Source organism: Acanthochromis polyacanthus, chromosome 14, assembly GCF_021347895.1.
Source record: "Acanthochromis polyacanthus isolate Apoly-LR-REF ecotype Palm Island chromosome 14, KAUST_Apoly_ChrSc, whole genome shotgun sequence".
NCBI classification, from domain to species: domain Eukaryota; kingdom Metazoa; phylum Chordata; class Actinopteri; family Pomacentridae; genus Acanthochromis; species Acanthochromis polyacanthus.
Genome location: NC_067126.1, coordinates 20,433,852 through 20,460,429, shown reverse-complemented (window position 1 = coordinate 20,460,429; position 26,578 = coordinate 20,433,852). Strand labels below are relative to the sequence as shown.

The following is a 26,578-nucleotide window of genomic DNA, read 5'->3' as shown; positions in this document are numbered from 1 at the left end:
CACCCTGGAAGTGGCTTTTTGTTGGGCTAGCTTATGCCGTACTCCCAACTTCCATAGTTGATGATAAAGCCTGAATGCACCATTAAGCAAAAAAAAAACAATGCACTATATATTGAAGGATTTCATGAGCCGTCAAAGATATACCTGTTGTATCACCATGGTTGGGCAAAAAAAAGCAATATATTTCAGCAATAATTGGTGAAGCCACTGGGACAAAAGGGCCTCGTTGGCTGTAATGGCATATTCAGCCTTGAAATGTAGACTATGAATGAGGCAGTCCTTGAACTGGAACTGTTTTTTAAAATATTTTTTACAGTATCTTCTCTAAGAGACTTACCCATGTGACTCAAATGTTAAGTCAATTAACTCTGCAGGGATCAAAGGCCCAGCAACAATAACTAGAGAGACCCACTTAGTGTCAGTAATAGTGGTGTGCAGACGCAAAAGTGTATGGCAGTGTACAGAGCAGAAAACCTCCTATTCCCAAACAGTTCTTACTGCAGTCCCAACATATAACTCAAGTTTTCTATTCTATCAGCAAACTTTCAACTTCAAACTCCCCTGTTGTGTTTTCAGCGACTGTACATTATCACCTCTTGCAATTCTAGACATTCCTAATACTACAGAATAGTGCCTTCAAGGGAAAGAAGGACTATAAACAGATTTACAGTATATATATACCCATACAGTAGAGATATTGAGCATTGCTCCCACTAGAACAATCCTGATCAGGGTTCCTACTCAGCTGATTTTCTAATACACAGTCGACCTGCAACGTAACAAATTGAATTTAATGACAAATATAAACTGTGCCCAGCCACCGACTAAACACAGCAGACTATAATATCCCAGTCAGACGGCCACACACTGCAGTGGAACTCGTGTGTGCTGTGACTGATACTACCCAGCTTCAGCTCTCTTAAAAGTGAGAAGGAAGAATGGAATAAAAGTGCACAAGTTTGCTTTCAGGTTTTTCTATATTGGTCTGTCTCTGTGCCTGTTTGTATTCAAATCCTTTGAGCAAGTTGTACGTGCCTGTGCATACACATGTATGCGTGTTTTGACAATTTAATACTTGGAGCAAAGCTTTATAGATTCATGCTCAGAAAAAAAAATGTATCTAAGCTGGCTCTCTGTACAGAGTCCTGTTTTGGACTGATAGGACTAAGTCAGCAGATACTGGCTTCCTTTCATAACCCTATAGGGGAGGAACACTATGCCTCTGCTACCTCTGACCATATTATGGAGTCTGAGCATACACGATGCAGAGATTAACAAGGAACAAATACATTAGAGATTTCATGCACACTTATGTATGTGGTTCAGGAAACTACCTTTTATCAATGTACAGTGGGGCAAAAAAGTATTTAGTCAGCCACCAAGTTCTCCCACTTAAAATGATGACAGAGGTCTGTAGTTTTCATCATAGGTACACTACTGTGAGATACAGAATATGGAAAAAAAATCCAGGAAATCACATTTTAGGATTTTTAAAGAATTTATTTGTAAATTATGGTGGAAAATAAGTATTTGGTCACCTACAAACAAGCAAGATCTCTGGCTCTCACAGACCTGTAACAACTTCTTTAAGAAGCTCTTCTGTCCTCCACTCGTTCCCTGTATTGATGGCACCTGTTTGAACTCGTTATCTGTATAAAAGACACCTGTCCAGGAAATCACATTGTAGGCTAAAACTTAGAGTTATCTGTTGAGTGAAGCATGTAAAAACTTTAGACTCGATGCTTACACCCTTGCTCAATAATTTCATGCTTCATTTTTGCAGACTCTAGATGTATATCAGTGTCACCATTTTACTGCTCAGTGCAGTTGTTGTGGTCACTGAACAGTTCTAAAAATGGCAGCTAGACTAAGGTACAATGGGAGGTTTTTTTTGGACTAGAGCATAAAATCAGCCTTTGATCCTACAGATTTTCATTATTCATAAGAAAAGTGCAGTCCTAGAGTATATAAAAAAGACTAATAGTGTAGGAAGTGTTCAACAAGATTTATCAAGTGTGTGCACTAACACAGAGACCTCACCAGTGCTACCTCTACAGTAGAAGGTATGATTCTCAAGCAGCTGTTTTTAGCTCTAAAATATCAGTAGCAGTTCTGCCCTCATTATTTTGCTATTAGTGTGGCTCTCTCTGGCACTATCCCTGAACTAGCCAAGGAGGAGCATTAAAAGCTGCTTTGTAGGAATGTAATTAAATCAAATATTAATGAGCTGATCTTGAAGACTTAATATTAACTGTCCAATGTTGCGGGGGAGTTTCCACGTGGCAGGTGCCAGTTAAATAGCCTGTCTTGCCTGTCTGTCTGGTTAGTTCTGAAGCTGCGTTTCAAATTTAAGAGTGTGCCATAGTGTTGGTTTTATCAACTTACATGGTTGTGTGGTTTTTCACAGGTCATACTTTATTTAAGTGTGAGTTCATTGTCTGTCTCAACCAAGGACAGAAAGATACAGAGAAGCCACCGTTTTATGGCTTTGGGAGTGAGGCCGTGGGGGACAATTGCATACACAATGTGACTTTCGAACACATGTAAGAATATGTGCTGTGTTCCTTTGAAGACGACCATTATTTGAACATTAAGCAAGCTTGGCATAAATGTTGTATTGGTTTAAGTACCACCTTGGGATGGCAACCTTGATAACTGGGGGCATTACATGGTGTTAACTTACACCTGTCATCTCTGGTCCCCTCAGTAATGAACCTCAGTAATTGCCTCTGTTTAAAACATCTGGGACTCCTGTAAATTCTTCATCATAAAATCCCCTGCTCATAGGTTTATCATCAAAATAACTTTTTATATTGCAAAGGTCTTTAGCATCAGTCATTGAGTTCACAAGACAAATCGACTACAACTATACTTGAAGTGAATGAAAATAAGAACCTAGTAGTACCTAATCCGAAGATTTCAATTACATATAACAGCTGTTACAGAGAACTCAGGTACCATGAGGTACTTTAAGTCACAAGCAAACTTTGTTGTTGCTATTAAAATAAATACAGTGCAATCAAACGAACATCCCACTATTAATAATTCCAACACGTTAAAAAGGCAAAAGTTATTCACTTGGACTATGATGCTTGTTAACTTAGGAATTATGTAAATGGGAATCTGTGTATTTCCAATTAAATCCAAAAGTGATGTCTACTCAGAGGCCACTTTTGTGTTTCACAGACTACTTTTAGCTCACATAAGCCGCTGGTGCATCATTAAATAGTGAGCATAGCCAAGACTGAATGTGTTTCAAAAGCAAAAGTATTGAAGGTGTAGCAGCTGGGCTGTGATAATTTGGGAGCTAATGGGGGGGAAAAAAACGTTTTTCTTGACAGTTGACATCAAGACGCTGCCAGTGGTGGCGTACAGAGATAACCAGTGATATGGATGTTGTGATGGACATCAAACACTGGTGTTTATTGTCCTTGATTTTTGGCAAAATATATAGCAAGGGGAGCCATCAGGACAGTGGACCATGGCCTTTATGGCATGGCATCAGTACACATATTGTGGATTTAGTTGGATGTATTTGTGTTCGTGCTGCATAACTATCTCTTATGTAGTATTTTTTAAACTATAATCATTTGTGTCTCTGTAGCTGGAAACATCTAAATTGGACTTCAGATCAGATAATGCAGCTGTAGACTTCGTGCCGTGGCCTGTTTTAATTAAACAACAAGCCAGAGTGCAGCTGGTATCACTTCACTTTTTTTCCTGACTACAGCTTCACAGCTGCATGAAATGGCTACATTTGATTGCTTGATACTAACAGTGTTTTAATGAAAGGATGCCATCCCTAACACACAGGCTATTGAGACTCACCCATAATCATGCAATTACCAAAATTAAATCCTGGTACCTTGGTATACATGCCTGCCCAAAGTGATGAACTAAAATAAATGTTAAAAAACCCAAACTTATCAGCCACCAGATAATACTTTCCCTTCGTTCTTGCATTTAATTTCCTTGGATATAAAGCCTTGCAGGCCAGTCAGATTTGCAACTCTAATGTTACATATGTTGGAGTTGCCAACATAACTTGTTTTAATCTAGATATTGAAAAAGGGGAGAGGCTGTCATTTGATTGGTTATTTTCGTAAACTAATAGCATTTTTTTCCCCATTGCATCACTAGAAAGTCTCAGGTTCTGATTTGTTGATCAGAGAAAACAGTTAAAGGTGCAGCTGAGGTGTGGAAGAAACATCTATGGAAACAGTAATGGTAGTACCAGCAGCTCTGACTTTATTCATGTTTAAGAAAAGAGACCAGAAGGAGCAACAATGTTGCATTAGGTTAATATTATTCCCAGTACTGTTCTCTGATAAACTTCAGCTAATGTTAGTGTAAGTCTTTATCACAACAAGTATTTTAACTTATCATGGCATGAAATAATAACTAGATGAGCCCTCAGTAGAGGGCAGAACCACGCCCTCTACTGGCGAAAACCCTGTCCTCCCTATACAACTGATGCAATATGTATCAATTTAGATCATTGTACGTATCTCCCTCCCTACTTGATCTGCTGACCTGTAACTCCACAACTGAGCAGGGGACCTTAGACTGATCTTCAGTGCCAAGTTTGATTATCCTGACTTCAGCGGTTGCAGAGATATCGGACATACATACATACATACATACATACATACATACATACATACATACATACATACATACATACATACATACATACTTACCCAGCCAGATACCGCACCGAATGCAATAACCCCGCCGACGTACCCGTCGGGCGTGGTTAATGATGGAACATCGCAGAGGAAACCGCTGCTCTCCCAAAATTAAATCAATAATAATAAAATACCTGCATGATTGTCCATGATACTGCCAGGAAAATGTTTGTCGAGTGAACAAAACAAATGTTAAAGTGTTGTTAAGTTGTCTGGGAAGAACACACAATACTACCTAAGGAAATAATCATACCAACTAGGTAACAGTTTATCTTCATTTATTTTAGAGTGTAAATGTATGTGTGTTCTTCATTGTTGTGTTGACATAAAAATTATTACTTGTCTGCCTTGATAAAAACTGGCAAAAAGTACAAAAAACAATGGGCGAATTCAAACTAAAACATATTTTCTTATTTTCTCTATTTTCAATAGGTCTTTAAAATGATCAATAATTGTTGAAACTGACTGACATTAAACATTGTATCAAGATATATTTATAGCTATGTCATCAGCCCTAATGATATATCGTAATAATTTGGCTGAGCCAAAGCAAGAAGAATGACATGAAATTCTTTCTGTCTGTTGCACAGATCTAGCTGTCTGACATGCCTGTCTGCAGTCATCACAATTATTAGAACCCAGGTCTACATAAATATTTTTTCCCCAATCAGCACCAGAAATGTTTAATAAGGAGAAATTAAGACTCAGAAGATTAGAATTGTTTGTGTGTTGTCAGCTTACGCACAGTGTGTTTTTTAGATGAAGATCAAATCTAATTTCACCTTAAGCAGAAAACAAAGTAATGCCAAAGGGTCATAATTTTTCTTGTCATTGTATATGATGCCTACTACACAAGAAAACTAAATTATCTGTAAAGGTTTTGATGCAACGTTTAATAGGTATGTGGTTTGTGGTGGCGGGATGTGATTAGTGAGTTCAGCCAAAGCTGGGGGCATCTGAACTGAAGAAAAAAAAGCTGGAGCTCTTGGACAAGTCATTTTGTTTTGTGCTCAACATGTGAGCAGTGTGTTTGTTTTTGTCCTTATTGCTGGTATTATCTATCATTGTAAAGCTCAACCATTTGATTTCTGCAATTCATCTTTGAAAATGCAGTCATGAAGAAAAATGTTACTCTGAAAACGAAATTAGATTCCATGCCAAGTCATTTGTTATCCACTGAAAGTATACCGCCTGTTGAGTCAATTGTCCCACTTAATTGTAAAGCTGCGTTACATCCGATAAAAAGTACTTCTGTTTTGTTTTTAAAGGATTTTAATGTTCCTTTTCTACAAATACAGCTATGGAGGTGGATGACCGAGAAGACTAATGGTGTATTTTGTGTAGAATTGATACAAGCCATACTTTAGAGACACGGAGTAAAGAAAAAATAAGCTTATGTCCAGGAGAAAATGATGTATTTAAGATGAAGCTGACCTCTTGCTGCCCTCCCTTTTGTTACTCTACTCTTCACACTGGCTTTCAGAAGAATGACTATTTAAGATGGATGATTTCTGTGTGTGGAAAAAGATCCCTGGACATATCTAACTGTGATTATTACCTCACTTGACCCTTTCAACCTTTCTGAGACGGTCAATGTTCAGTTGGATACAATATTAACCCTCTAAGAAAAGACAATAACTTGAACCCAGGACGTCTTTGGAGACACAACCATGTAACTTACAATCGAGAATCATGAAGCAGAAACACTTCCAGGGTTATATACTGCTTTCAAAATATTAAACTAGTAATTAATATAAGTTTTTCTACTCACAGTATCATGAGAAAATTGTTCAATATTGACATCCAAACCACGAGGCTGCAGGGAGCTCTTGTATATAATGAAGTCATTGGGACTGTAGTCAGAATGATGACATATGAAACCTGCACCAGTCAGCCACAACATTATGACCACTGACAGGTGAAGTGAATAACACTGATCATATTGGTACTATGTGATGGTCTGCTGGAAAACCTTGGATTTTGGCATCTGTGTTGATGAGACTTAGACACCTGAATAAACGTTGTCCCAGAACAAGCACAGTCCTTCATGCAAATTACAATCCTAGATGTCACTGGCCTACCCCTACAGGAAAATGCACCTTACCACATTGCAAAAACATCAAACAAATCAGGAACATCTTGAGGAATATGACCATCGACCATTGATTTGACCTCCAAACTTCGAAGACCCCATTCTGATCAAGCATCAACAGGATGCAGAGGAACAAGTGCCCCAGTGCACAACCCACAGTACCCAAAGGATCCACTGGTGCCAGACCCAATAGGACACTCTGAGAGGTCCTCTTTTCCATGCCCAGTGGTTCAGAGCTTTTTTTTGACCACATAAGGGGTACCAACACAATATTAGGCAGGTGGTCATCATGTTGTGCATGATCGGTGTATTTTTGAGATTGTGAGTCGTATGGTCGAATTCATGTGGGCTAGCATGAGTATCGCTAAGCTATTGAAGCCAGCACAGGTAATTACCGTGATGGCCTTTGTGGTTGAAGTAGTACTTTTACCGCTTCACTTATTCAGTCAATTTCTCAGATACAATCAGTTTTTAGCAGAGGAAAGTGATCTATAGCTATCCATCTATTATCTTTACCACTTAACCCTCATTAGGTTTGTAGAGGGGTTGGAGTCTATCCCAGCTGACTTCGGGCAAAGGCAGAGGACACCCTGGACAGTTCACCAGTCTATCGCAGGGCTGATCTATAGCTAATTTTAAAAAAAAAAAGAAAGAAAGAAGAAAGAGAGGACAACACTGGTGGAGAAATCCTGCCTCAGTCAGAGCTGATAAGTGATGGCGCCGGCAGTGAGATGGCGACTGACCCAGTGAAGAAGAAAAACTACTACATTCACAATTTTCACAATATGCAAATTTCTATTAGTCTTAATTATCACTGTTAACAGCATTCAAAAAGCAAAATGTGGACTATAGGTATACTAGTTAATGAACAAAACAACAGAAAAAAAGAAATCACAGTGTAATTGCAAATTTAAACAGATTTAAAGTGCACAAGAACATATTTATCTGTAAGTACACAAGGAAACACCTGATTCCTGTGGTGCCTGAGATGGATTAGATTCTGGTAATGCTGTTATTTCATGGTTTTAACTTGACAATATAGGGTAGAAAAACTCACATAAACACATGCAAAAAATCCGCTATCCCACACTTGGAATCCATTTTGCATGCAGTGTCTCTATCAGGATGGTTACAGCACAAGACATATCGATGACTTACAGAGACTGAAAGGACCAAGAGCCTTCAGAATGGGCAGAAATTAATAAAAACAAACATCAGAGCAGCATGATAAGATAAGGGCTACATTTGCAAGTGTCATTACTGACCTGGATAGTAATTGCATGTGTGTTATCAGTCAATCAAAAAATATTCCAGCACAGAGTCCTTATGCAGAGAAACTAAATCATTCAATTTCAGAGTTTATTAGTACTCATTTTGTTTGCTTGTATCAACACAGTAGCATAAAATCACAACAGCATGGATATTTTTCTGTAGCCAGAGTCAAAAAACACTGTTGTAGTAAGTCTCTGTGCTATTGTATTGAACATTGGTACAGTGGTCTGATGCTGGACTTACACTCAATGTGTGGAAACAGATAATTTGCTCAAATGGAACTTAATCATTTTATGCCATGTCCGAATTGCAGGGTACAATACACAAAATCAAAGGGAAGTGCAAATGTTGATTTTAGCAACAAGACAACAATAGCATTTAGCAACAACATTCGATGGCTTCGCTGACATGTCACGTAGAATATCCAGGCACCCATCTCGATTGTTTGCCACCTCCAACCTCCCCCCAGACCCCGAGGGGTACCCTAATCTGGGGCACTCGTCAAATCTTCTGCCCATATAAGGGACAACACTTGCTCATGCAATGGTCAAAGCACGGCGACGTGACTATCGGCTTCAGCACTCGTTCAATTCGGGGCGTATTTTCGGGTTATACGCCACAATGTGACATCACAGGTTATGATTCATCGCCCACGTGACTCCATGTCTCCATGTCTTGGCCAATGGTTTGCCAGCTTCGCATCTTGTCCTAGTGGCAGGAGGCATAAAATTTCAATGCCATTTTACAAACCTTTTGTTAAGAGCTGGGGTGGTGGTCATCCGTTTGGATCTGCACAAAGGTAAATTCTTTCTAAATTATTATAGCTGACAAAACAGATGTATTTACAATTTTTCTGTGACCAAGAATTATGATTCCCTAAATGTAACTGTATATCATTGCGGGCCCCTTATGCTTCCTGATTATTTGTTGTGACATCTTTGGGAGGGGGATAAAAATAATCAGATTGGACACAAATTTTAAATTTTCCTCTCAGTCACTCCAAATGAGTGACATGCTATGTCTTACCATGTTAATTTCTCTTATAGTCATCGAACTATGGGGGCATGATTAATAACAGATATCATTGGCTTTGTTGTCCTCTAGGGAATCTCTTTGTTCCTGAATGGATAATGTGTAATCTTGTCTGCTACTTTGCTGTTATGAAGTCAGTTTAGTAAAAAAAAAACACATTAGTTGCTTACATTACTTGTAATATAGTGGCAACGATGCATGTTGAGTTTTCAAGTATCTCCAGCGTGGCACATTTAGTTTAGATTTGTTTGAATTACAGCCCTTTTCAGATGAAATATGAATTTCAGTTCAGAAAAAGATGATTAAAATCTTACTATTTATAGAAAAACGTTGGAGACAGTTTACATTTAGCAGTGTATCATTATCTAATAATTGACACAAGTGATCTATGTTCTCCATTAGCGATTACCAACAGCACGCAGAAAACAAGCCTTGTCTTTTAATTGTATTTTCTGGTCAGACAGAAGAAAGGGGGACAACTATCAGCGAGCATAGCTTATTAGCAGACACGCACCAATAAACTGTTTTAGCCCTCCAAGCTAATGCTCGGTGGCAGAGGAACAATGAAAGGGGCTGTCGGCTTGTGACTGTTATTTTTGCTGAGATGTTAACCAGGCCGAGTGATTGAAAATGACAGGTTATAGCCCGCTTTTGGGGCAAAAGGGAGGGTCTGGCAGGATGGCAGCTTACAGAGATGAAGCAACAAAACAATTCTCGGTACATGCAACTGCGAATTTATTCTTTTCTATGTGCTCTTCTACAACTCCTATTCCCAAATGCATCAAAGCTGTTAGTGGCCGAGAAACCATTTTGAAATCTTAGAAAGTACATCGTTGCAGAGGGATGGTGCTAATAGGCCACAGCAGCGAGCATAAGATGTTTAGCCCGAACAATGGCAATTCTTGTTCAAGCTTATCATCTAAAGATATGTTCTCTGGAAGCAAAATGCATTTAATTGGTTAAGTGCTATTTTTAAAAAAACTCAGCATACTCTGGTGATCTGAGCTACAAGAGGCAGAAAAGCCGAGGGCTTTCTATAGTATTTTGTGTGTCAGTTTGAGTGTTGTTTTCTGAAAAAACAGTTAACTTCTAATAGGCAAATCTTACAATTTTCACATCCCAAAAAATTTAAACACTCGTCTAACACACTTCATAAAGGATTGAGATCAAAATTGCATGGATAAGGTACAGGGTTGATAATGAAAGATGTCCGAAAAATATGAATGTTGCGCACATATGGTAAATTTAAGCTGGATACTGTGACATTAGGACCTGACAGGGATAATGTCACTTGCGTATATGCAATAACATTATTGAGAGAGTGCAAAGGTTTTTAACAGCTTGTATATCTACAGGAGTAAAAAAATAGCTGTTTTATAGTTAACTGTAGTATCTGACATTTCCTGTGATTTTGTTTTGTAATATAACAAAAACTAAGCAACCAAAAATGCATGGAATGAATGTATACAGCAGACATTGCATCACCACTAAAGCAACAATCACATGCACCTCAGTCCATTCAGATTTGTGTAATGGAGTCATTTGAACAATATTGTACCTTTGTTGTATTTCCTTTGTCATTTTGCGTTATCTTTATTGCCATGCTTGTCTGACCTCACTGTATAAGTTTCATGTTGCCGCTGCTGCACTGTCATTATATGTCGAAGGATAATGGAATCCCTAAAGCACCGACTGTCCTTGGGAACACATTAAATGGACACTGGGAATGATGAGCAGGGCATTCAATGCATACTCTCAATTATCAGCAAAGACAGCTATCATTATTTTAATAAAAAGACTTTTCGAAGATAATCACAGTAATTCAGAGATGCTTTATGATGGAGATTGTCTATAAAAACGAGGGTTTACAGTTTCAGGAAGAAGTAGCATAAAATACAGCAAATTTGAAGGAACAGACAAAGGTTATGTGATTAGCTTTAGTACCAAGAAAAAATATATAAATTTGACTCTCTTTTCCTGACCTCTACCATTGACACATCGACTATTTATTCTATGTATGGTTATTCCTCTGAATAATTATTTTATTAACTATAAATTGCCTTGGCTTGACTCATGTACTTCTACTTGAGGAGGAAAAACTGAAACAGGATTCCACTGAAAAAAAAAGTAATGTTTTTGTCCACAGTTTCAGGAGTATCTTGTTATATGTCAAATTCATCAAATCAGAAAACTCTACAACAGAAAAGAAAAATAAAACTAAAAAACAATAAAAAAAACTTGTGGCTTGTTAGTTCCACAGTGTTGCCTTTTACATCAACATCACAAATTATAAGCTCACTTTTTATTAGAAATTGTGATTAGTGAACCTGTTTAATGATAAAAGCTTCCTAATTCAAATAAGCTGTTATTCAGAACACAGTCTGGAATGTATTTTGGCTCTTATAAACCTGATCCTAACTGTCCCTGCCCTTTATTGGAGACAATTATAGAATTATGTACAACATGCAGAGCAAAAGAAATTTAAGACTTCTTGTGTAAGCAATGCTCTTTCTTCGTTACTTGATTTACCGTTTACCTCAACTCAAGGAGCCAGACCTTAACTTAGCACCCAACAATGCCTCATTCATATTCCTGGCAAATCTTTGTGATGGATCTATTTAGTGTGTTGGTCTTGGTTTTGACCTAGACCTGATGTACCAGCCCAGACTTGTTTGGAAGTGTCTAGATGACCTTTTCCGTGACTCAGGAGTTGTGTGGTGCTGAGTCCATGACAGCGAACACAATGTCTACAACGGCAAAGTTGCAAGATAGATTGGACCCCCTGTGGCCCTCTTACAGCAGATATTTTCTTGTACATCACTTCCAGAATATGTCTGGCCCACATACTTTACAACAAAATTTCAAGCTTTTAGCTGTCTAAGTCAAAAACAGGAGCTTCACATTATCTGGGGTGTGACTGTACGGATTTAGAAATGCTTTGCTGTCTACAAATCTACAGCTTTAATTTTAGCTGTGCATTAGTTATTGCATTAAAACAACTCAGTGAATTCATGGCAGGTTCTAATCTTGAGTTTTGAACTTGGTTGGTTTTACACTATGGCTTTCAAAAAACCAATAAGTTAGGCCTCAGGAGTTTTCCTCAGAATGTCATGCCAGCATGTCTCTTAGCAGAATTAGTTTCACTCATTTCTTCCATCTTGTTCTTTAAATCATTTCTATCTCTTTTTTACATTCAGTAGCTTTCTGTCAATGACAAAGTAGCAATAGACCAGATAAATGGAATGGTTTAAATAGCATCACAAGACAAGTATTTCAGGCCCACTTCAGGCTCATGATTACCTATGAATTTTGTGGTGTTTCGTTTGCCTAAGTACTAATTTTTATATCATTTGTCCTTCTGCTGAACATGAACATGTTCTGTCCTGTGAAAGCAGCTTCTACAGTCTTCCTGCTCTAGCTTCACCACAAAGAGTGCTTTTCTGGATGATGGCTTCATTTTACTCACTGTATTTATTCAAATAAATTTTTATTTGTATTGCACAGTTATATACAAAAGCAGTTCAAGGTATGTACTTCTCATAATAAATAAATAAAGCTTTATGACGATAACAACCAACATAAGCACTTCCACACATGCCTTTATTTAGTCATTCATAGATGATAAATGCTATGTGACAATACCTTTAGTGTGACCAGACTATACAAAGCAGAGCAACCTTGTAACTTGTGTGGGCTCTGGGTATGTAGTCTGAGATCATGTCTAATATGTACTGTTAAGCCTGACTATTAAGTAGTTACATACCTAAAGGAAAATCTGAAATTGTACTCTGAAAGCAGTGGATTCCCAGTTGAGCTTACAGACAACTGGAGCATGGGAATTCGACTTTAATTTTTTATCGCCCTTGTTAGAACCTGTGGAGTTGAATTTTGAATGTGAGTAGTTGTAGTCAGAAGGCCCTTATGAAGGGCATTAAAAAGGTCCAGTCTGGTCAGAAGAAATGCATGCATTTTCCCAGACTAAAACTCATAAAGTGTACATCTGATCTTGGAAATATTTCTTTGTTGGTGAAAAGGGAACCTTAGTGACGCCATTAACATGATTTTGGAAGATTACCATCCATAATAGACCCAGTGTTTGTAAAGATATGGACTATAAGTGCTCACAGACAAGTTGACTCTGACCTGTCGCACCAACCACAGGGATTACAGTTCTTCTCCTTGCCCCTGTCCTAAAATTCAGCTAAAATTAGCGTCTAAGAGCTAGGTTATACTACAACGTAAGTGGACTGTACAACGTGTTGTCCAACTAACCCAGCTGTTTTCATAAAGATGATCTGGGATTGAAAATTAGTAAATTGCTCCTATTCTTACATTATACAAAAACGTCAATTTTAGTGTCATTTCTGACCCCTCATTGCTTCGATATTTCACTGCCTAGCGCTGAAATGTTGCGTAGAGGGGGGCAGCACCTGTCATGGCACGTGATGTGCTCTTTTAACATTTCAGTTCAGAATGTAAATTTTTTTGTTCAACGAGAAAACCTCTGTTTCCAGTCATGCTTTCCAATTAATACAATGTATAATGTTGGTTGTTTTATTTTCCGTAATTTTTTTCCATGTTAAGAATTTGCTTGTGGTAGTGACAGGCATGGTGTGAGTGATGTGCATGCAAAGATTCATACAGTTTATTGAGGGTGAATGTAACTCAGGTAGTTTCCTGAAGCTATAATTTATGAATTGTCCCCTTCATGTTTCACATATAGACTACTAGTAAATGCTTAAATTTCCTGATGTTCCCTAGACGCCTCATATGGGTTAGCAGACGCTATCTAGGCAATGAGCCAGAGAGAAGCCTCTAGTCCCCATTCAGTTCAGTTACTCCATCACACATGGACAGGTGTTTGACCAAAAAACTGTTTGAAATGAGTGAAGTACAATTTTCTAATGTCAGATTTACCTAATTTGAAAGTGAGTACTTTCATCTACCAAATGGCTGCCCCAAGAGTAGCACAAAGACAGGCCTGCCCAGTGAATGAAAACATTTAATTGCACTTGTCAGATCTTTGTTTGCATGTGCGTAATTAATTTACATAAACAGTAACTATGTACATGCACAGTGATATATCCAAATTGTCTACTGCAGTTGGTGGCTGTTGTCTTAATTGTATCACAACCAATTACACTTTTGCATACTTCAGGTGGAATAGGAAAGTTCAGGTAGTGCTGTGATGTATCTAATGATGTGACCCTATGGCAAATTAAGACCATTTAACCATTTAATTAACAAGATGATCAGATCCTCAACCCCTCCCTTAAAATGTCTCAGCCACAAGCAACACATGTCAAATGTTATGTTGTTGGAAGCCAGACCACATGAATCTCTAAGTACCTCCAGCTTGTACGGAACTGGTAGCTAAAACAATACGTGTGGTTGTGGTACAAAGGTGACACTGTGTTGTGTGTGTGCTGTTGACAATATTCTCCATTGCAAGCAACTCTGAAGTTGCTACCATGTCGGCAATGACAGTAAGAAACATAAAACTTTTCATGACCCAAAGCACTACGTATGAACTAAGCATGAAACGGTCATCAAGTTCATCACTATGCAAGGTCATTAATACTGTACCAAAAAATCATTTACCAAATCATTTGTGGGTGCAATCAAATGAGGATGTTGGTATTTACATTTAAACTTAGGTTTGCATGTTATGAGAAGGTACAAGGAAATCCATTTCAAAAAACAATCATAAAGGCACAAACACTGTTACTTTGGTTTAGTGCATCACTCGGGGCAATATGAAGATAATGACACAAAATAAATATATAGAAAATTAAAATAGTACCTTAAGATTGAGTACTCAATACTCAGGATATGATGCCAGCTTCCCCGCTCCACAATCTAATGGGCGGGGGGCTGGCACACAATGCTTTCAAAAAAGACCAGCACTCATATCTGAACAGAGCCACGTGAGGACCAAGTGTACATGGGTACCTGACACATGAGCTTGTTAACACCTTTGGTTGCGACACACATCCTGCTGTCTGCCGCCTTTTAGCAATCTCACCATGATCATTAGACCTGGAGCAAGTTGGACACATTTATATAAGCAGTTTTTTTTTCCTTTCAACCCTTCCATAAGTCGGCACATTAAGGTGTTCACTGTTCTCTAGGTGTTGCTAATTGGCTTGACAAAATGTGTCACTAAGGGGTGCAAAAAGCGCAGCCGAACACAATGTTTTGTTTGTATGTAATTTGTTTTGACAGCACACATTCATCATTTTGCGATAACCAAATTAATTTGAAAAATGTAAGACACAGAAAACACTTTCTTTTTTTGTCTTAACCTCCTGTCATACACTGAGTAATTTTTTTAACAGTATTATGTGCCAGTCAATTCAGTCACTTGCAATAATTTGATTTCTATCCAAAACTCTGCTATGCCTGTCCAGGTTTTTGAAGAGTGTCTAGAAATTAGAAAAGCACATCCACCAATTCTACGAGAATCACACGGTAGATCATGAGAGAAGCTTTCGGTATAGAGCAGCCTTATATCAATCACAGAAGAGTTCAGTATTCTCTTCTGCAAAATATAGCATCCATCCTGTAATATTCATTTAAATAGAATTCAAAGTTTATCTTCAGATCAGATCAGTGTTACCAGTGCACTTATCATGGCACTGACTTACACACCTCACAGATATTCTTGCCAAAGAAACTAGTTAGCAGCATTCTGATTACTATGCTAAGCCAACTACACATTTCACCACAACTCAAACCAAGCAGCAACTAGACAGTACAGAAGATGTGCAAACCTTCTGCACCAATAATAAAACACACACATTGAAAAGGTGGGTCTCATCCAGTGTGTTTAGGGAGGAGAGTATGTGTTTGAAAGCTTTTTTTAAGAATCACATTGACAGCTTCAGCATCCAAACTGCCCCCTATAAGGTCTAGACCTGAATTATCAAGTAATACACAAAACCAGCGTGGCCCATTTAAGCATAAAAAGGCAGTCGATAAGAAATGAAGAGAGACTTACTTTACTCACCTGCTGAGATGAAGGTGATTCTCTGGGACATCATGGAGGCAAGCTAGTTAACATCCAGGTCAGCTCAGGTATCCCGCTGAAGTTGTTGCTGAATAGTTTAGAGAGGTTGTGTCTTCCCAGGTGTCCAACTTGGTCCTAAAAGGTTACTGGTTTCACTTTGCTCTTGTACACTTCCCTCGGCCTGTTTGCAGTTTCATTGTCATATTTTATTCGTAATAAGTAAATAGTTCATGGAGGCCACGTTAATACTTTGAGAACTAGCGCTACTTGTCGCATGCTTTAGGTCGGTGGCACAACCCCACGCTCTCTGTATTTATATAGTCCTCTATATGTGTAAGGAAAGTCATGAAATGCTTTCAAAAGCTATATGTTAACATGTTTTAGCTCAACATTTGATGTATGATCCCTTGCCTTTAAAACCACCTGTTCTCACCCATTTAGTGACATTCACAGGTAAGAGACTCAGCAGTTTGTTCCACTGTTATAGGTCTTTGGCCAGGAAATTTGAAGCACTCATGATTTTCTCCATTAATTTCCCAATTTGTGCCATGGCCGCATCAGTTTACAGTGGAAATGTCTTTACCTGTGCAAAAGAAAACATAAAATTCAGGCACTGGGTGACAAGTCCAAATATAATGGAATTGATAATGATCTAATAACATTTTCCACAGTAAAATTCAGTGGTTGTATGAGCTCACAGTTCCAGCCCTATTTAAGGCCTTTCCCGGATTCCACAACACATTCTTTTTCTTTTATGTACATACTATTGCTGTTGCATAGAACAAACTGCTGCATACAGTATGCATACAGCTTTATCATAGTGTTGTACCTTGAGCTTTGATGTCTGTCCAAATCACCTGTTTGTGCGCTGTTAAGTTTGGGGCACGGTTAGCTATGGGACATTTTTTTATTCCACTGCACAGAGAATTGTGAGTCAAAAATATGTTGTTTTGCATACTGCAAGATTAGACTAGATGGAGCAGGACATCCTGGTATTTTTTGACACGTTGCATATGATATACAATGTACTGGACATACTAAATCTTTTTCTGACATACTTTATTGGTTGATTGTGTAGTTTTTGGCAAACAGCCCCTGTTGCATCTATCAGTTACATCAATCGTTTGCTTTTTCTTGCTTTCATTGGGGGAAGTACTGAGGGGGACGTATCCCCTGTGTTGTCATGGATCTGTGGGGGCTCTGCACATGGTTCTTCATGACCGTGGCTCTATGTGGGGCTGTTGTCATGCTGCAGAATGAATTTAGGGCCAATCCTATGCCTTCCTGATGGTGTTGTGTGATGTATAAGACTCCACATCTCAAGTGCCTAAACCATTTCCACAGTATTTTATAAGTGAAGTTTTGGAGATCACCCAGCAGCACCCACCCCTTACCCACTCAATATCTGATTGAAGATTTCACCCTGGCTTCAGAACTGATAACAAGATTTCATTTTCCCCCTTTATCCCTTCTTTCACTACCTATACCAACTTTACCTCGTTATCCAAAGGGGGGCTGTTACACTGATTTATACAGCCTCTCTTCATCTTTGTTTTTCACTGGATTTTTTTTCCAGTTTTTATATGAGCACAAGAATAACAGTAGCCTAGGGTTGTGTCTGGCTCAAAATTAGAACCCGTAGCCAAACAAGCCACAAAAAAATTAATAGCAGAAAATAGAGGTTGGGGAGAATACCCTTGGGATGTTTGATATCTCCAGAAAAATTAAATAGTAAACTTGCAGGTAATGATAACAGCAGAAATTCAACAGGGTGGGTGATTACATCGGGCAGTGTACTGTATCGGATGTTGACTTGAAATTAACATTTGAATCCTGTTGTCTGTGTGAAATGACAATAGCCAAAGGTGTACAGAGCAACACTTGTGGCAGAGAGAAAGCTATTCAAGCAACTGGGAATTCTGGAAAAGAGAAAATAAAGTCTGTTTATCATATAACACAGGAGATATTGAAATTCACATAAACAGAGGTCAGTCCTAACTTGGCAAATATGCAGAAGCTCTTTCTTTATTTAGTCTTTTCGCTGTACAGTAATATGCTTTTATATAATATAGACTTAACAGGACAGAACACAAAGTCCTTTCTTATAACTTATTTTACACAAAAAAGTAGCTTTGACTTTTTGGCACAGTCCTCCACGCATACAGACTGGCCTGTTTGCCTTTGCCTTAATAGCAAAGGCAGAGGAGAGCAAAGTAATTTGAGTAACTGTAATGAGGGCACAGGAGGAAGACTTTAATGTCTGACTCAGAGCAAAGAGCCTTTTACCAGTGAAGACTTTGCCACTAAGGATTCTGCAAGTCATCGTGCTGCACCTTCAAGTGAACATTATTACAAAGAGATATTCATGTTCAGGAGTTTAGTGGACGTATTCATTATCATTTAGTCTCCACAGTACGGTCCTCTGTGACAAATGATTTGAATAATTTTGTTACTGTAGTGGTCAGTATCATAATTTGGAACGTGTCTCTGAAGTATTCTTACATTGCCCATCTAAGAGGTTACCAGCATCCTTCTCTCTTCTAATGTGGTCTCCAATTAGGAACATAGCAAGGAGTGATTTTGTTTTTTTTCTTGATCAATTTTGAGAGAGAGAGAGAGAGAGAGAGAAAACAAAACACCCACACGGGTTTGTATATGATTTGGTTACCTCTGAATCCTCTCACCACAGTTATGTGTCATTCATGGAGCAAACACTGTGTAGGGATATAAAGTGATGTTTAGCTGTCTTGCATTTGCAAACACTCTAGTGTTTTATTTTTAGCCTAAAGTCTTCGCTGTTTTTTCTTTTTTGGAATTTAAGCGTTCTGCATAATAAACCCCAAGAAACGGACCTAAATGATTCTATATTGCAGACATGAGAAATACACACTGCCACAAACTAATGAAGCATTAAAAATACATCAGTTAAAGATTCAGCACTGGAATTCCTTAGAAACCTCATGTGGCGTTAAAGTAACATGTGGCTTTAGGTGCAAACCATTCTGTGCATCGTACGGCTTGAATATGACTGTAAGGTTCAGTTCACACATTAGCATTAACATATGATTAACGTGTATGTTTGTGTTATGTTGGGTTTGGCAGGTGACCGGCTGGCTGGAATACCACCATACTCCTTCTCCTTCTGAGGACATCCTACATCAGGACCAGTCTCGCCTCCCCCAGCATGGAACCCACCAAAGTCCAGTCAGAGGGTGGCCTCAATGTCACCCTCACCATCCGCCTTCTCATGCATGGAAAAGTAAGCAGGCACAGAGTGGCTGTGTAGACGACACAGAGGGGGTTCATTTCTTCATTGTGGGGGCCTGTAAATCATTGATGATCTTTTCATCAGCCATTCATACTTGGAGCAATACTTGTTTAATTGAGTTTCCTTTATACAAGTCATGCACACATATTACTCCACTCATTTTGCTGATTTTTATTCCAGTTTACTAATTATATGAAGAGTAGGACTCAGTCTGGGAATTCATATGTATAAACAGATCCATTAGTATTTGGACAATGACAGTTTTTGTAATTTTTCCTCTGTACACCAGAACAGTGGATTTCAAATGAATCAATCAAGGTTTGATTGAACCGCAGACTTTCAGCTTTAACTCAAGGGGATAACAAAAATATCGCATTAATTGTTTCATAATTGCAGCCATTTTTTACATAGTCCCTTCTGTTTCGCGGCTCTCTAAAGCAATTGGATAAACTGACATAATTATAAATATGAGGATTATTTTTAATACTTGGATGCAAATCCTTTGCAGTCAATGACTGCCTGAAGTCTGGAACCCATGGATGTCACCAAATGCTGAGTTTCCTCTCTTGACGTGCTTTGTCAGGCCCCTGCTGCCTTCAGTTGCTGCTTGTTTGCAGATCTTTCTGCCTTCTTTTTTTTTGTTTAAACTTTACAGTGCATTTCTTTAATTTTTTAAAAACATTTTGCCATTGCAATTTCATTTTTACAGCCTAATCACAGTCTCCTTCACTTGCATCAGTGCCACTTTGTGACACATTGTCAGACTTCCCCTGAACAGCACTTTTCTTGTAGACTTTCTATCTTCTGAATTTTGGGGCCACACCTGAAACTATGCACTCATGAAACTATGTATCATTCAATTGACAATAGCTTTAAGGGACTAAAGTATGTCAAAAATGACTGTAATTCCTGAACAATTATTGCAGTACTTTAGTTAAACCTCTTGAATTAAAGCTGAAAGTTTATTCTTCAATCACATCTTGATTGCTTAATGTAAAATCCACTGTGGTGGCATACAAAAGCAAAACTGTGAAACTTTTATTACTGTCCAACAACTTATTTAGCAGGCTGTAATATTATCATCTGTCAGGGTTTCTCGTTGGCCTATGGGTTGAGGCAGTGACTATGAACAGCAAATGTTTGAGTCCAGATAGTGATCTCTGTTGCAAATAACTCCCAGTCGCTCTCCTCCCTCATTTCCTTTCATCCCTCCACTGTCTAACGAAGGCATAAGATTCCTGACAAATAAGCTGCATGCATGGAGATTGAAGGATGTTTGCATTTAAGCATCTAATAACATATGCAATTGGTTGCCTTGTTGGAAAAGCTGGATCCAGCATCTTTTTGGAGTTTGGCCCACAGTCGGGCCTAATAGCAGCCTATCCAATTTTCATTATTCAGGAAATGCACTACCAAATCCCTGAAGGGCCTTTCTTAAGTCGCACTAATCTCAGCCTCACTCAGAATTAATTTAAAATCACTGCACAACATTAGCTTTGCTTTTCTATAAAAAAAAAATGAAAAAGTCAAGATTGTCAAACAGAAAAGCCCATATTCATGTTTGTTGTATCTGACTTGCACATTGAAAGATCAACAAAATAATACAGTCATCTCATCTTATCTCTCTGGTTTGATGCTGGCCCCTCTGGCCCAATCTCACCATAGCAACAGGTTCCACCTAAACTGCACCATCCATTTGGGGATAAAACATGAAAAAGGTGCTGGTTCTGCAGCTCCCATGGTAGTTTGCAGCTTCTTAATCCCTTACGCAGTATAATGGCATTGAAAGAGAGGTGGGACACTGTCTCCTTTTACTCTTCCACCTATTGCTGTTTCTTGGTGGAAGAACATTTCTGTGCTCGCTAAGTGGCAGCAGATGTATTTATCTTTCCATTACCACAGTACTGCTCTGCTCTAGTTTTGCTTAACTTTATTGCGTGGTTATACAAACCAGTTTCACTGGGGTTCACAGGCTTTCACAAGTAGAGACTCCACTTTGAAGCTTTTATGAGTGATCGACTTCTGCTGTGGTGTTTCTTACAGGTAAAAGCCAGAAAATTAGAATATTTTCATAAACTTGATTTATTTCCGTAATTGCGAACAAAAGGTATAACTTTTACATTATATGTAATCATTGCACGCAGACTGATGCACTTCAAATGTTTATTTATTTAATTTTGATGATCATAGGTGGCAACAAATGAAAATCCGACATTCCGTGGGTCAGAAAATTAGAATATTACCTGAGGCCAATACAAAAACAGGATTTGTAGAAATGTTGGCCAACTGAAAAGTATGAACGTGAAAAATATGAGCATGTACAGTACTCAATACTTGGTTGGAGCTCCTTTTGCCTCAATGACTGCATTAATGCGGCGTGGCATGGAGTCGATCAGTTTCTGGCACTACTCAGGTGTTATGAGAGCCCAGGTTGCTTTGATAGTGGCCTTCAGCTCTTCTGCATTTTTGGGTCTGGCATTCTGCATCTTCCTCTTAACAATACCCCACAGATTTTCGATGGGGCTAAGGTCGGGCGAGTTGGCTGGCCAATTGAGTACAGAAATATCATGGTCCTTAAACCAGGCACTGGTAGATTTGGCACTGTGTGCAGGCGCCAAGTCCTGTTGGAACATAAAATCCCCACCTCCATAAAGCAGGTCAGCAGCAGGAAGCATGAAGTGCTCTAAAACTTGCTGGTAGACGGCTGCGTTGACCTTGGATCTCAGGAAACAGAGTGGACCGACACCAGCAGATGACATGGCACCCCAAACCATCACTGATGGTGGAAACTTCACACTACTTCAGGCAACGTGGATCCTGTGCCTCTCCTGTCCTCCTCCAGACTCTGGGACCTCGATTTCCAAAGGCAATGCAAAATTTGCTTTCATCAGAAAACATAACTTTGGACCACTCAGCTGCAGTCCAGCTCTTTTTTTCCTTAGCCCAGGTGAGACGCTTTGCGCGCTGTTTCTTGTTCAAAAGAGGCTTGACACGAGGTATGCGGCAGTTGAAACCCATGTCTTTCATGCGTCTCTTGGTGGTGGATTTTGAAGCACTGACTCCTGCAGCAGTCCAGTCCTTGTGAATCTCCCCCACATTTTTGAATGGGTTTTTTTTCACAATCTTCACCAGGGCGCGGTGATCCCTGTCGCTTGTACACTTTTTCCTACCACAGTTTTTCCTACCCTTTGCCTCTCCATTAATGTGTTTGGACACAGAGCTTTGAGAACAGCCAACCTTTTCAGCAATAACCTTTTGAGTCTTGCCCTCCTTGTGCAATGTGTCAATGGTTGCCTTTTGGACAGCTGTCAAATCTGAAGTCTTCCCCATGTTTGTGTAAGCTTCAGAACTGGACTGAGAGACCATTTAAAGCCCTTTGCAGGTGTTTTGAGTTAATCAGCTGGTTAGTGGGTGGCACCAGGTGTCTTCAAACTTGACCCATTTCACAATATTCTAATTTTCTGACCCACGGAATGTCGGATTTTCATTTGTTGCCACCTATGATCATCAAAATTAAATAAATAAACATTTGAAGTGCATCAGTCTGCGTGCAATGATTACATATAATGTAAAAGTTATACCTTTTGTTCGCAATTACGGAAATAAATCAAGTTTATGAAAATATTCTAATTTTCTGGCTTTTACCTGTATCTGTCGACTTTGCGCAGTGTGTTCTTGTCTGTCCATAGTGTTTCCACAACCCATAAATGGGCACCAGCATCTTGTCAATTTTTTTCAGGCACTTATGTGTAGGATCCTCTCTGCTTTCTTCTCTTTAAGAGCTGACCAGAGTAGGTATGTGTGCTTAAACTTCTGTAAGATCAATCTCTGCTTTCCTGCCCTCACTGAATATGATCCATGATTATCTGACACTTAATGGCCGCAGACACCTAGACTTACATTTTTAAGTCTGTAGATTTTGTTTAAGCGCAAATATGGGCAGAACAGAAAGAGTGTTCGGCAGCAGTAGCTCAGTTTCAGTACTTACTTGCATTAGGGAGGCCTGATGGCAGCTGGGCAGCTGGAAAAGCTACACTACACATCTCTGTGGAGCTGCCATGTTGGTGGATTGTGCGACACAAAGATTGGAGCCAATATCTTCCTTTTGTCTCGTGTGCCAAACAGTCCATGAGTAGCTGAGCAGCTCACCTGCTGCAAGGCTGCTCATGTAGGTGTTTCAGAACCCAGTGACCTGGAAATTGTTTGTATAACCCTGCAGCCAGGCAGAGCCATAGCCACGACTGCCACAGAGGAGAAATTTGGCAGTATGACCCACATCCCTTTTCCACAGCAGAGTAAGGGCCTATCCCTCAAACTGAGCAACTACTGAGTTGGATCAGGTATTGGAAGACTTTCAGCATGGTCTGTTGGGTGTACTCACCTCTTCAACACCTGATCCCATGGGCTGCAGATATTTCTTGGCCAGGCTTGCCCAACGTGCCTCTCAGAGACACGTACTCTCCCCTTTTTATGTCAGTATTTGGAAGAGTTTGTAGTGGAGGTAGAGTATATTGTGGCAGGTGGCCCACTGGACTTCATAGGAAAAGAACTGGTTAGCCCGGAAATGTGTTTACTACAAGTGATACTTTAGTTGTCTAGTTGTTGTCTAGTTTGGGCACAAGATTCCCATTATGCTTGCAACATAACTTCAGCATTAAAAATCGAATTGGATTTTATGGGCTTAGTGTTAGGCCAACTGTCTGACATGAGTGATGCGTTGTTTGCCTGTCTTATTTATCGATCCCTGAAGTGAAAATCTTTCTTCTTTTACATTGGTAACATGTACATGCAGTGTTTTGTCTTGCTAAAAGACACATCGTCATCATCGAAATAAGCAGAGAGCACGTCCACGCCTGAGCATTTCCACCTTGAAACTGAAGTATATTAATGACAATCTCAAAAACAAAGATTCAGACTTTGAGGCGTTCGTATGTCATAAACTTTGGCAACCAATCTTATGCACTTGTGGAGTGTGGCTTTTTGTCATTATTCTTCCACAGAATCAGCTGAAACAAGTGTGGCTGAATTACCCCAATATTAAGACTTCACGTTGTGTAGTGTAAAGTAGTTTTACACTGTTTACGCAGAGCTGAATGTGAGCTGGTGTGCTTGAGCTGCCTTGACTGGAGAGAAAGGCAGGGATCGATCCCTTCATAGATCCGTGCATTATAGAGGGCGCTATGGTGTAGTGTTACATCTAAGCCATTTCTAAGCAGAAAGTCATTATTTTTTTGATCTCATATGCATCTTTTGAGTAGAACTGAAGGATGTGGTGTATTACCCCAAGAATGTGGGGCTGTTACATATAAATCAGTGTCCATTACGTTGCCCTTGCCAACCGAGTTCACACAATGCTGATTAAGTTCCTGGCAAATCTCTCTACATTCTGCAGCATATCAGAGTTTAAAATCTGGTTTCTATGGCGACATTTTTGTTGCTGGTGCATCAGTAGTGATGCATTTTACATCGGCCTGCATTGATTGATTTGACAAGCTGACGATGGTAGCAGTCACAGATGAAATAGGCAACAGCAAATAGGATTATGGCTGAAAAAACAAAAGCATCCAAGAAAAATTTCCGAGGTATAAAAGGAACTCGTTCAAAGGAAGGATTATAGTCTGAAAACTAAAGCAATCGACAGTGATGACATATTTCATAAGCATATGTCTTTGTGTTGGTGAACACAACATTCAGTTCCACTGTTATGTGGATGACACCCAGCTCTACTTATCCAGCAACCCCAACTCCACGCTCCAACCCTCCTCCCTCACCAACAGCCTTTCTGAAATAAAACTAAACAGTGACAAAACAAAGATTCTTCTCATCGGCACAAAATCTACACTATCCAAAATTGACAGTTTTTCCCTCTTGATTGACAGCTCTTCAGTTTCTCTCTCCCTTCAGGTTAAGAGTCTGGGTGTCATCCTTGATTCCTCACTTTCGTTCTGAGCTCATATCAATAACATCACCCGGTCTGTATATTTCCACCTCTGCTTCATCAATCATCTCTGCCCCTCCCTTCACCCCCCATACTACCACTATCCTTGCCCACAGCGTCGTACTTCCTGCGTCAATTACTGTAACTTTCTCCTCTTTGGTCTCACTCACAAATCCCTCCATAACCTTCAACTGGTCCAGAACTCAACCGCTTGCATCATTTCCAAAAACACCTAATTTCATCACATCACCCCTGTCCTACAGCAACTCCACTGGCTCACTGTGAAATCCAGAACTGAATTCAAAATCCTTCTGTATACATTCAAGGCCATCCACAACCTCGCCCCTCCATGTTTGTCTGATCTCCTTCACATCACCTCCTCTACCCACTCTCTCAGATCCTCTTCCTCCTCCTGTGAGGTGTCACAGTGCCCTCTGCCCGCCTCAGCACCATAGGGAGCAGGGCTTTCAGCCACTCTACTCCAAAAATCTGGAACTCACTCCCACCGGACATCTGTAAGATCGACTTTCTGCCGCTCTTCAAATCCAGACTCAAACCTCACCTGTTCAAGACTCTTTTTTTTTCTCTGTAATTGCCTCTTTCTTGTAGGTATAGTTTTATCTGTTCTGTTGTATTTGTTTTTCTTCTAAAGCATCCTTGGGTATCAAGAAAGACACTTACAAATAAAATGTTTTGTTATCATTATTATTGGTGTAATTAGTCTTATTGCCAGAAAGGGGAGACAAAAGCATTGCGCTATAAGAAAGGTAGTAGCTGGAACTTCTCGTGAAGTAAACGTGTTGACGTCAAAGTGGAATTTTGCATGGTGCCTGATAAATATGAATGAAAGCCAAAGGACGAACCTGACACTGTGAAGCCTGCAGCTTTAACGTCACAGTGGATGTAACCCTCACATTCACCGAGGAGAGGTCAGGGAGTGTTGACGCTTGGAGCCAGCACTGCCTCTCTGCCCTTTCCCACTGTGCCACGCTAAGCACATGAGGAGTGATTACAGGCATACGGAAAGTGTGGCCCTCAACACTGCCATGCAGCTGTGTTTACCCTCTGCATGCCCCTGCACAGTTTGCACCTTGTCCAGTCCAAACAGTAGCCAGCAGTTATAGTGCTCTACTCTCTAATAAATTCTATTTCTTTTTTGTCTTCGTCTCCTTTCGTTTTATTGCAGGAGGTTGGAAGTATAATTGGAAAGGTATGTATATAGATTTTTTTAGATCATTCACAGTCACACTTGTTGATTCCAAACATACATTATTTTCAC

General features: G+C 39.4%; 1 protein-coding gene across 2 annotated transcripts in view; it reads left to right on the top strand.

The window, feature by feature from the left end:
• pcbp3 (poly(rC) binding protein 3) overlaps positions 1 to 26,578 on the top strand; it is a 91,434-nt gene that overhangs the window by 42,770 nt on the left and 22,086 nt on the right. For both annotated transcript variants that reach the window (XM_051958619.1, XM_022191842.2), the window contains exons 6-7: positions 19,196 to 19,352; positions 26,486 to 26,509. In XM_051958619.1, the coding sequence (XP_051814579.1) occupies positions 19,278 to 19,352; positions 26,486 to 26,509 (99 nt within the window). In that variant the 5' untranslated portion in view covers positions 19,196 to 19,277. The remainder of the gene's footprint in view (positions 1 to 19,195; positions 19,353 to 26,485; positions 26,510 to 26,578) is intronic.